The sequence below is a fragment of the Ischnura elegans genome, chromosome 9, assembly GCF_921293095.1.
Source record: "Ischnura elegans chromosome 9, ioIscEleg1.1, whole genome shotgun sequence".
Taxonomy (NCBI): domain Eukaryota; kingdom Metazoa; phylum Arthropoda; class Insecta; order Odonata; family Coenagrionidae; genus Ischnura; species Ischnura elegans.
This window is the reverse complement of record NC_060254.1, coordinates 101,885,954-101,898,256: the sequence shown is the minus strand read 5'-3', so window position 1 is coordinate 101,898,256 and position 12,303 is coordinate 101,885,954. Positions and strand designations below refer to the sequence as shown.

The 12,303-nt window shown below is 41.9% G+C and overlaps 1 protein-coding gene across 1 annotated transcript; it reads left to right on the top strand.

Annotated features, from left to right (window-relative positions):
• Window positions 1–6,967: 6,967 nt before the first annotated feature.
• LOC124165415 (cuticle protein 21-like) lies at window positions 6,968–11,628 on the top strand. Its single transcript, XM_046542820.1, has 2 exons — window positions 6,968–7,100; window positions 10,467–11,628. Exons 1-2 carry the CDS (start codon window positions 7,089–7,091, stop codon window positions 11,376–11,378), a joined length of 924 nt encoding a protein of 307 aa, XP_046398776.1. The 5' UTR covers window positions 6,968–7,088; the 3' UTR covers window positions 11,379–11,628.
• The last annotated feature ends 675 nt before the right edge of the window (window positions 11,629–12,303 follow it).

The following is a 12,303-nucleotide window of genomic DNA, read 5'->3' as shown; positions in this document are numbered from 1 at the left end:
GCGGATGGCGGGTCGACCTTTAGATATAGAGGTTAGCTGCGAGATAAGCGAGTTCTCTCGTCGAATAAGCAGTCGTGGACAAAAAGCGGCGGTATTCTGAGGGGGTATTGGGCTACCCTTGGGTAAGGTAGACCATTTAAAAGATACCAAAACCTGTGAAGATACCGTGACTTGGCGACTGGGGGCCGCCTACAATTATGCCTCTCATCACCGATTCGAACAAAATATATGGAACAAGTAAAGAGAGATGTGAAAGAGAAGAAATACGTAGGTGTGAAAAGATTAGCTGATAGAACTGAGTGGAGAGCTGCGTCAAACCAATCCTAGGATTGTTGACCAGTGATGATGATGATTGTGCTAGGCACTTTTTATAATTCATGGTAAATTCTTTGGGTTAAAGATGCTTTCTTAAACTTTTTTGGTCATTTTGCATCGAATTTTCGTTTCAAAAATGTCTTAATCCTCGACTCTGTTTAAATGTAGTATTTTAACGGTGAAAGTTAACCGTTTATTTTTTGGTGTCCGCCTTTAGAACGGAATACCCCTAAAGTGTCTCTAGAATGTATGGGTCCACGAATTTTGAGCCGTCTTCCCTAAGAGCTTGAAACTCGCCTGGCAATGAAGGTTTATCATGTACTTTATTTCATCAATGTGTGAATAATCAACTGGGTGTGTGGCGTGATGTGGCCTCGTGCTTAAATTTCCGGAGTTAGCTTCAGCATCTCTCTTCGCGTGCCAAGTGACCCATGAGGAATTAGTCATCAAACCAATAAGCGGCTCAGCCGGTGACACAGTCCTCAAGAATTCATCGTCTTTATCGAGGCAGGAGCCAAACTGCCTTCCGTTCCACGTAGGCTTAACTTCCCAACCACTTTAGTCTCACCATCGTGGTGGAAATTCCGGCAAAATTATTTTCACGTAACATCAGATCGAAGCCGGGTGAAATTTTTGAAAAAAAAAATGTGTCGGTGAAAGCAGTTAACGATCGTTTATGCTGCCCACTGGTGTATTATTGTCTCGGCAACCAGAGTTATATATCAACTTACGTGATACCTTAGTGGAGGCCCTCGGTCATGGAAAGTTTGAGGGGAGATTTGAACGATCGAAGGGGAGGTGAATGAAGAGGTGAACGGTAGTCTTCGACGTGAGTGAAATTAACGGCGAAATATATTTCTTTTCCTCCAGCAATGTATTGTAATCAATTTCAAAGCTTGTGAGGTAATTTAGTGGTCAACTCTATAAATTTAAAGCCGGTTTCCCATGCCGTGTGTTGTGTAATGGGAAATATTCAGGACTGGAAAAAAGTTTGTGAAGTGATATAATGTGTTTATCTGTGCTTAAGTTATTTCACTATTTCTTAAGTTGCTTCCAATGGAACCTTTTCTGTTGGCCAGTTGTGTACAGTATTTTGAGGTGAAGGTTTGCTGACCAATGTAATTAAATCTGAAAATTAATTTTCGGCTTGAAAAATTCTCTTTTTATTTGAAAATATGCTCTATTTTCGGATTATTCATTTTTTTAAAAGCGATTTCTTTGTTGATTTTTTCCAAACACATAATTGCTGACAAATAATGCCAACTTTTTAATATGGTCTACGACTTTACTTCTGCTTCCGAATGAGGTCTTGTAGTTGTTCGACTGTGTACTGTACATTGAGACATCCGTTAATGTAGAACACAACTAAAACCACGAAGTACTTTTTTGTAAGAAGTTTTATGATAGTTTGCTAACAATTTTACGAAGTAATTATTTGAAGTGAGTTGTAAAAAGTCTACTCACAATGCTCCTACTTAAAGTCTTTAACAGTTTTGCTCCTAGGGCATTTACTAGAACACAAGTCCACTGCTGTGACCTCAATTTTGAGCCTGAAATTTCTTTATTAAATTAGCATAGAGGTAAGAACAACTTTTACTCTCACAGCCCTTGGCCGTGGTCTTATTTCCCAGCTTGCAGTGGGAATTCGTGCTTCCTATTTCATTCTCCGAAACTTTCTGACCGTTCGAACGAATAAAACTGGACAGCAGATGCCGTGCGCTCTCGCCCATCGCAAACAAGAGGCAATAACGAACGAGCCCAGGTCCACTGTTTGACTTATGCTCATAATAATTTGCATGTGTGATTTATCCAAACAGTTCCTCGTATCTGACTTTCCTCTCGATTGAAAGATAAGTAAAAAAATATACATTCCTTTCCCTTACAAGAGCATTTAGTCGTGGCTCGCAGCCTTTCTGTGGGTCATCCTTCTGTTTTTCCTTGGCTCTGAGGAGATTTCCGATGTTTGTTTGGTATAAAAATCCATCGGAAGGAGACTTTCTTCCGGAGAACTTTCCCTTTTTTCATTTCCACCATGCGGGATATTGTCAACCTCATCTCACGTCCAATGAGATCCAATGAGGCAGAAGCATTTCCGACTTCCCTCGAGTCTAGTGTAACGCGCTTTTAGTCCGTTCTCGTAAATTTGACTGGGAGGTCGATCCCGCTGACATTTATATCGGCGACGGTGGCTTATTCTGAAGCTGCATTTCTCCGCGTTCGATTTGCCTTGTTCCTGTGAAGCAAGTCCACCCACGCAAGCTGTTGTAATGTCGGTGCTGTTTGAGTCGTCGACTTTTTCATCAGTATGTAAGGTACGTAAGGTCTCGTAACAGTCCCTATACAATAATAGTACATAAATGCTTATATTGTGAATTATTAGATATAGACGACTAGTTTTAGTATTTGCGTCACCATGATGCACTGAATATCCATTACATCTCGGCCGTTAAAGCAACTATCCGACTGATAACATATTTCTAAGCTCAATAATGTCAATAAAACCTTTCAAGTTGGATTTGAGAACTTTTTACTTATTCTATTCTCAAAAAATTTACTTAATTACGAAGTAAATCCTGTAATTAGGTTGGTAAAATAGTGGCGTGATGATCTATTTTCCTATCGTTGTATTTCATACCTGTTTAGTTATATAGCGTGTTAGACCTGTGGACTCGTAGCTCCGTGTTTTATGTGAAGTAGAGAGAAAAATTTCTCGAGGCTATCGCTTTGTTTTCGAGACTGCGATTGTAACGTTTCGATACACTAGTGACTATTCAATTTCAGACAATCAGGGCTCTAGAACAACTTATCAGCTCAGTCTTTTCACGGTGTTTACGTCAACTCATTGGGATGCTTGTTAATTATCTTCAATTCGTCTAATCTTCCCCACTCACTTAAAATGACTATAGATTTAATGATATTTTATGTGATGAAGATTTGAATCGCTCATTTTTGTAAGTTCCTAATGGAGCAATTCTAACATCAAAATTTGCCTATTGAATGTAGCTGGAAAAATATTTTTTTCGCTTAAAATTCAAATAACCCGCAATTTACATAAGCTGCTCCATTAGACTAAATCTATTGACTGCATTGAATATCCCTTAGAATAATATTAAAATATTAATTTTCTTCCTTTTTATTCTGAAGTATTGTAGAATAAATGCTTGAACGTTGCTTCTCTCGAAGTGGTGCAATTTTTCAAAATCCTAGGTATTTAAGCGTGTGTAGATTGCAGCGATACCCTGAAATTGTTGGCCGCTGGGCCGGACACCTAGGCTCGCCGTTGCGGTGGTTTGCAGAGGTGGAGATCGCGTGACCGACTGCCCCGCGTTTGTCATCTCCGGGTGTCGCAGGCGCGGAGGCGTGGTCCGCGGGCCCCCGGCGGGAGGAGCCGGACTCCCGGCCGTGTGGTGTCGACGTGCGTCTCAGCACCGCTACGCAGGGCTGGGCCGCGAGGAAGGGATCACTCGGGAGGGAAACTGGTTCGCGACCCCAAGAAAGGAAAAGTGACGCGGCGGCGGCGGCCGGAGTGTGTGGGGGCGGATTGCATAGACGACGACGCTGCGAATGTGCCGTTACCAAAAGGGTAATAAAATAAAAATACTTTGTTCTACTCCACACTTTATTTTAAATAGTACGGCCCGGGTTTCTACGTATGATACTATTATTACCTGATGATAGCATGATATGCAGAAACCCGGGTCGTACTATTTAAAGTACAGTGCGGAATAGAACATAGTATTTTTATTTTATTTTATGGTGAAGCAGTTCCACAAAGTGACGCCGGAGACCGTGTCTTCTATACTGATTCCTTACGAGTTAGATGGTAAAATATTCAGGGTTCTTAATTAAATTTTTTGCCTAATGAAAAGACGCAAAAGTATCGTGCAGTTGATTTATTATAATTTCAAAACTCTGCAACACGTGTTTCGACTAGCTCGCGGTCATTATCAAGTACAATCAAAATACCTTTCGTCATGCTCCGTTACATGACGACGACTGCTATACAGTTGAAACACGTGGTGTAGATTTTTTAAATTAAAACAAATTGAAAGTGCGTTATCTTCGTGTATCTCTTCACTATGCTGTTCTACGATATCTCTTCCGAAAAAGTTGACTCATTCTGCTACTAATCTACCTTGACACTGCAAGTAGAGATCCAAGTTGATATAGGATAACTCTACAGGATAGTCTATACTCTATAGGATAACAGTCTCTAGGATAACTGGCCGTTATCCTAGAGAAAGTTATACTATTACCTACTAGTCGGTTGGTGATCAAGCATGCCCAATTATGTATGACTCAAGTTAGATGTCCAGTATAAATTAGGTATAAACGCAAATAATTTCCCAAAATTAACTAATTAGAAGTGTTTTCGTCTTAAAAGTGACAGAACAAAATGATTATAATCCATCAATGGTAGTGCCCAGTGGTATAACCATTCTTGTTATACTGGTGATGCTGAAATTCTTTACGAATGACTTTTGATTCAAGCATTGCCTTTATGACTCAAAGGTTTCCTCGAAGTTAGGGTCTGATCGATAAAATAATTGTCTTTTTATTTTGATGCGTGGCTTCATTAAAATGTGTGTAATCATGTTCATTAGTGGATTGAGGCCTTTCGTATTCCGTGCATATCACTCCCCTTGTTCCTTCAGAGATTCTTTATTTAAGTACGAGGAGGCAAAAATATGTGAAAATTTTCCAGAATTTGTTAGTAAAATCACGGAATTGATTTCAGTTGAAAGCGAGGTTATAATGCGACTGTAAAAATACTGATGCTTTCATTTTCAATAACATAAAATTGATATGATTGCCCCAATATTAACTCCCTAATTAGAGATTATTGTGAAAGTGAGTTAGGACTCTGCGTTTATTCTGGTCTTAAATAACCCGGTGAAGTAAAAGTCTGCTCGGAAAAGGGGTTTAGGATGCAAAAATATTTGACGTATGAAAGAGTTAGCCGCAGTTGAGGAAAGTTGACTTAATGGTGATTGGGAGTGACAGGTGTCGTTCCGGGATAAAAGAATCCATCAGTGAGAAAAGGTGGTCCGGCGAGATCGACGATTGGAAATCACTTGAATATGTCATCTTGATTTTTATTGGGAATCTCGGCGACTCCGCGTGCACTTTTCGTGAGAAAATGGGGGAAAGGCTATAAATGTCAACCAGTAATACATCAGCGAAAGTCGGCGGCTTCTTTTCTGGACGTCGTTAAGATTTTTCTTGTTATCCGCTTGAGATTTTTTGAGAAATAAAAATATTTCGAGGCATTTTGGAAACGGCTCGACAGTAGAAATTGGCTGAAGGTATTATTCCATTCTATCTCAGAAGTAAATACAACTTACATATGAAAATTTCCTTTTTAAAATCATTTTATGGCTAAGTTATCACCAAATTAGGTTTCGATGAATCCTGGTTCATGCTACTCTGAAGCACAAACTTCGCATCAATGAAAATTAGTTATTTTTAAGGAGGTAAGCTCTTTCACATCGATACCCTCAAACAACTAGTAGTTTCGCTAATCGAGTTGAAGTAAGAGATATCATCATCCTGAAACGAGCTCTGGGAACCCTTCTGTATTCGTGGGAAAAATGTTTTTGCTAGAAACCATTTATTGTTGATATTTTACGCATGAATATTTTTATCAGCTTAATTATCCATAGTAAAAAATGGACATTATTTGCAACATGGTGCCACAGCTGTATTCTTGTCCGAAGATAATCGAACATTTTTTTATCCTGCGGTTGTTAAAAAAATAATTCTGAACGTATTATACCCAGTCTCCTCCTCGGTCCTAGGAGCTTTAAACTATGGTATGATGCGCCAAAATGGCTTTTATAATATGTGTCTCAGCCTTAACACCGTTAAATCTTCACACACTATTTTAATACATTTAGGACCCTAGACCCTAGGAGCATTAAAATTCCCTGAACTCTAACATTATTCATCATATCGTCAGCTGAGAAAATAGCATATTCCCTCCGGCCTTAAGGTCGCTCGCTTCTTGTGCGTCATATTTTTCTACAGGTGCAAAACGTCCTTGAGTGAATTGGAGTCTCTTCCTAGATCCTAGGTGTATTTTTCCCTATCAGCTACGAAAGTGTGCACTTAAATGTCTTTTGATCCAATCGGGTGTCTCTCGCGGCCTTTGCTCCTCGTGCGTCATTTATTTCTCGTGCGCGAGATGTCCCTTCGCGGCTCCGTTACCCTTGGAGGGCGACTAGGTGGGGCGGGGCCCCGGTGGTGGGTAGGCTGGAGTGGCTGCGAGGTGGTGGACTGTGACCGCGAGCATCACCACCGTTGGCTAAAAAGCGAGAGTGTGGAAGAGTGGAGACGACGGTGTGTGGTGGTGGGGGAAGAAGGTGTTGAGGATGGGGTGGTTTCGGAGAGGCGGAGGTGGACTTTGTGCGTCGGGCAAACGATGAGAGGAGTCTATGTTCTCGCCGCCATGTGATGGGGAGGTGGGGGAAAAAAAGGGGGCGTTACATTTCGATGCGTGGGGTGAGGAGCGGGACAGTTCGCGAACCGGCGTGATCCCTCCGTGGGGGAGATATTGTGCGTGGAGCCGGGCTTTTCCCTGTGAGGGGGGACTGGGAGGGTGTAGGAGGAGGAGGGGTGGATGGCTAAGAGGGCGAGTCCAGAAGGCCTGGAAGCGCCCCGACCCGCCCTTGCCCCTCGACCAACCGTGCGTGCGGATATATAAGGCGGCCAAGGCACGGCAGAGGACATCAAACAGTTGGGTCTCCACCTGTAGAGCACACGAGCAACCAGACATGGCATTCAAGGTACGGTACCGAAGCGGCAGCCATTCCCATCGGCGAGAACTCCTGGAGTTTGATGCAGAGATCTCGGGGTTTCCATCCGCGTTTCATCTGGAACTTCGCTGACGTTTCGATTGGGTAGTCTACCATCTTCTTCAGGTTGAACACAAACAGACGGTTCACCCTGGAAATCTTGGAAGACTGCGTCACCGATGCGGCAGTGATATCTTTGTGCGGCACCGACTTCTCATTGTCGTAGCTTCTCATCGTCTTCGGCGTGAAAACATAGCCATGTGATTTACCCTGAAGGTTGTGAAAGGCTACGCAGTCGAAACTTTGGTGCTGTTCACGATATCAAGCGTTTTGAAAGTCCGAGAATTCTGCATCACGGGTACTCGCCGAAAAAATCCGGAATAATACTTCATTATTAGTTGGACGATATTTCTTTGTTTCTTTGGATTTCATATATTTGATCGGTGCAGTATAAGACAGTTTCACTAGCAGTCTCTCTATCATATCCAGGTCCACTTTATTCCTATATTGGGCCAGTTTACATTAAATTGCTATCCGGGCAGGATCGCCTCCTTATTTTAATATCTAGGAGAATGTTATTGGGAAAGTTAAATTTATTGATATCAAGCGTTTGAAAGCCCGAGAATTCTGCATCACGAGTACTCGCCGAAAAAAAACGAGATAGTACTTCAGTGTTAGTTGGACGATATCTCTTTGGGTCCTTGGATTCCGTAGCTAAGATTGGTTCAGCATATGCAGTTTCACTAGCAGTCTATCATACCCAGGTCCAATGTTTTATTATATCGGGCCAGTTTATATTCCAATTGCTATCCGGACAGGATCGCCCCCTTATTTTAATATCAAGAAAAATATTTTTGGGGAAAGTTAAATGTGTCCACCATCGCAGCTGCAACAACCATGGCAGACGAGATTTGAGAAGTATGGAGTCAGATGGATCAATTCTTCCTCATAATTCCCTCCATCGATCAAAGAACTCAGGATTTAAATTAGCCCAGAGTTTTCTATTCCGGGTCTTTTCAATATCGAATCTCCAGGAATTCGCGAGTACGTGTCATTACGTGTCTCTCTTTCTTTGGCCCAATTCAGCTCAACTCTTCCTTTCGTTGCTCAACCTCAGATCGATTTCCGCCCACGTGCACATTTGGGTCAATTATCAAGTACGACAAGTGACGTTGTTGACCGTTCGATGCATTTCTAATACGCGTGATATTGCCTGCGCTGTGATTTCGTTGGGGGATGTATCTGATCTCGCAAGGTTTTCGCGAATTCCTTTTTAATTTTTTTTTCATCTTGTAGGGATGGGAAAACCTTTTAGTCTTCATTTATTGTTACATTTAATTTTTTTAGTTCGAATCGCCGCACAGTTTAACGTACGTAATGTATTTTAATGCAAACATTATTTAATTTCTGTTGATTTTTATCAATTAGATTATTGGGAAAATTTTTATTTAATTTGTTGAATAATTGAATTGTTTTTCCATTGAAACTCAGTGAGTGGCTGTTCCTCTTATTTAAATTTCCCTAATTTTAAATGCTGATATCTTTATTATTTAATGCTAGACTGCTACTGAAAGTTAGCTTTATTATTATTTGAGTTATTCAACACCTAATATCATATACTTTATATTTTTTGGAAATGGACTCATTTTCTGGTCTCTTAGAAAATTAACTTAAATTTTGCCTTCCTTACTGCTTCCTGTTCCAGTATTAGTCAATCACCAATGAAATTCATTAGCATCCGTTCTCCATCAGAGTAAATCTCTAGTTTGCATGACTTCAACTGGACCAGGATGGGCGCTTAGCTAATGCAGAGTGTTGCACGTTTTTCAATGCAGTTCAATTCATATGAAAAGCTCTTTTTATACTCACCTCTTTTCGCATACTCGCACGTATTCTATATATATAATCATCTCTTTTTGTGAACGGATAAACAATACTTCAGATGGGGAGCCCTTAATTTCACCGCAATGTGTATGTTCAATTTCTTATATTGTATGCCCTTTATGCATTTTAGTATCTCCAATTCCATCATATCTTTTTGAAAGTTGGGAGGGTAGAGGGAGAGTTCTTAATTGATCTTCTCACGCACTATATTTTCCTTTTGCGTTTTTATTTATTTTTTTCATCATAATCCACAAAACTTTAAGCATTGATGTAAACTTAGGCTAAAGGTTCAACGATTGATTTTATTTCTTTAGAGCTTCACCTAATAACTCTCTAATCTAACTGAAAGGGTTACATTTTCTTAGATTAGGCTTGTATTTGAGGTAATTATTCTTTAGTTTCCAAGGTATTTCTTTGCCGTAGCAAACAAATTTTTTGAAGAGGTTGATTTTCATGATGCAGGAAAGTTATTGAGCAGGTTTATTTTTCATCATTCGTTATTTTGGGGGTGCACGCCTTTGCAAGTGGGTTTTACTGTAATTGCGCCTTCAAAATTTGTGCTTTGAAAGCATTTGCCAAGTTATAGTTAAATATTTCTCCCTAAATACGCTTCTCTTTTCTAGTAGGCAAATTTTCGGAACGTCATTATGAATTCTGCTTGGTAATTCGGGATTTTGCTAAAATTTGAAGTACATATATGGGAGGAATAAATGCCCATGCCTGTCCGTTAGGCAAAATGTCTCTGTTACTTTATCCTTTTTGTCGGACCTGAAAATATATTGGAGTTATAATATGAAGCTCTCCTTGTCTCTACTCTGAAGCTCTGAAAGATATCTAGTCTCAATTACTCAACAATTTAAGCTTAGTGCACACCTTCTAGCGGCTCCCAGCCTAGCTCATTTACTAAATCAGGAAATCTTGAAATAAACAAGAGTTTTTGAAGCCCTATCGATGCCTGCTTAAATTTTGACTGTAGAACTACAAGTGCAAGCATGTACCAGCTCCGCATACGTCGCTTGGGATTGAAGGCAATTTTTCCCATTGTGGAATTGCAGGCCAATGCTTACGGCCGGTTTTCTCCACCCTTGGTTCTCCAGCCTATAGCTCGTAACGCGATTGACCTAAGTCAGTGGTCACCTCCTCCAACACCCTGCTTACCAACCAGTCGTTTTGTGTTTATTTGACGACTTTATCGATTTTATATCTTTAGAGCTTCGCCTAATGATTCCTCCATAGTGAGGGTTACATTTTGTTTTTAGATTAGACTTGTATTTGAGGTAATTATTCTTAAGTATCCAAGTTGTTTCATTTCCATGGCGAAGCAATAGTTTGAGGAGGTTGGTTTACATAGTTCAGGAAAGAAATTGATGTAATGAACGAGTAAACTTTTTTGTTGGGATGTTTAATTGTTTTGGGTGTATTTTCCGTCCTGATAATGTTTCTCATCCTCGTTGTTATGTAATGTGTGCACAGTTCGTCGTCTTCGCCGCCCTCCTGGCCGTTTCCCGCGCCGGATTCGCCCCAGTGGCGACCTACGGTGCCGCACCCACAGTGTACGGTGCTTATGCCGCTCCCGCCATCGCCCACACCGCCTATGCTGCACCCGCCTACGCACACGCTCCCGTCGCCTACGCCGCACCCGTCGCCAGGACCGTCGTCGCCGCCGCACCCGTCGCCAAGGCCGTCGTCGCCGCACCCGTTGCCAAGGCCGTTGCCGTCGACACCGACTTCGACCCTCATCCCCAGTACTCCTACTCCTATGACATCCAGGATGCCCTGACCGGAGACTCCAAGAGCCAGACCGAGACCCGCGACGGTGATGTCGTCCAGGGACAGTACAGCCTCATCGAACCCGACGGCACCCGCCGCACCGTCGACTACACCGCTGACCCCGTCAACGGATTCAACGCAGTCGTCCACAAGGAACCCGCTGCCGCTCCCGCCATCGTTAAGGCCGTCGCCCCCGCACCCGTCGTCAAGGCTGTCGCCGCACCCACCGTCGTGAGGACCGCCGTCGCCGCTCCCGCTGTCGCCTACCACGCCGCACCCGCCGTCGCCGCTTACCACGCCGCTCCCGCCGTTGCCGCTTATGCCGCACCCGCCTACGCCCGTTACGGCTACAGCGCCCCTTACGGCTACGGCTCCCCTTACGTTAGGTCCTTCGCTGCACCCGCCGCCGTGGCTCATGCCGCTCCCCTCGCATACGCCGCACCCACCTACGCCGCCCGCTACGCCACCTATGCCGCTCCCACCATTGCCCACGCTGCCTACGCCGCACCCGTGGCCAAGGCCATCGCCGCACCCGCCGTGGCCGCTTACGCCCACCCCATCGGCAATGCCTACCACACAACCTTCTCCGGCCCCTTCGCTCACTACGCTTACTAAAGCCTATGAACTCTTCTAATTATTTTATTCTCCTCAACTCCTTACCTTCCCCCAAAACAAAAAACCCCAAACCATTCTAAGTTCCTCTCCTATCCGTGGATAGTGCTCAACATGACCTGACCATTCAATATGGAAGTGGAGTGGAAATGTGAACTTAGTATGCCCTACTCCTGTGCCATCATCGTATATATTATATTTCTTTATTCGTTGTACGAGTAAGAGGAATAAAAAATACGAATATATATAAAAATGATTTTGTTTTTTTGCCCTATTTTGTTCCACCCTGATATATGAATCAATTTCTCTGTGTTAATATATTTGTTTTATAATTCACGCTTACAGTTTGAAATCGTTTGTATAACTATTAGCAGTATTTAAGTTATAATTGCATTAGTTTGCGTTCATGAAGTTTTTTCCATTATTATTATCATTTTAATACGAAAAAAGTTGAAAATAGATAAGGGGAAATGAAATCATTTGATTAGATCGCTTTTTTTTAATTAGCTCTCTATTGCTTGGTGAAATAGAATCTTGGGTACTCATTTCCGATATAAATATTAATCTTCGCATTAATTTGCACATTTCAAATAATCCAACGAATTTGTTTGATCCTACGAAACCTCCGTTTTAATGATGTGTTGAACTAAGCTTGTAATTAATTTGAAAAAGGTGCCTTTTATTCTGATGTGAATATTTAGCCATTTTCAACCCATTTTAATGAACCGATCTAGGCCACAATCAACCTTACTGTAACCTGTGTTTACCACTATTTAAATTGACATTAATGGACCGTCATCATTCATATTAGGTAATCAACTCCGTTGTACATGTTACCTGATGAGTGCAATTACTAGCGATTAAGTCGACTAATTAATGATTCGGGCGTTAATCATTTCGTAATGAGCTTTTAACTTGAATCTATCAA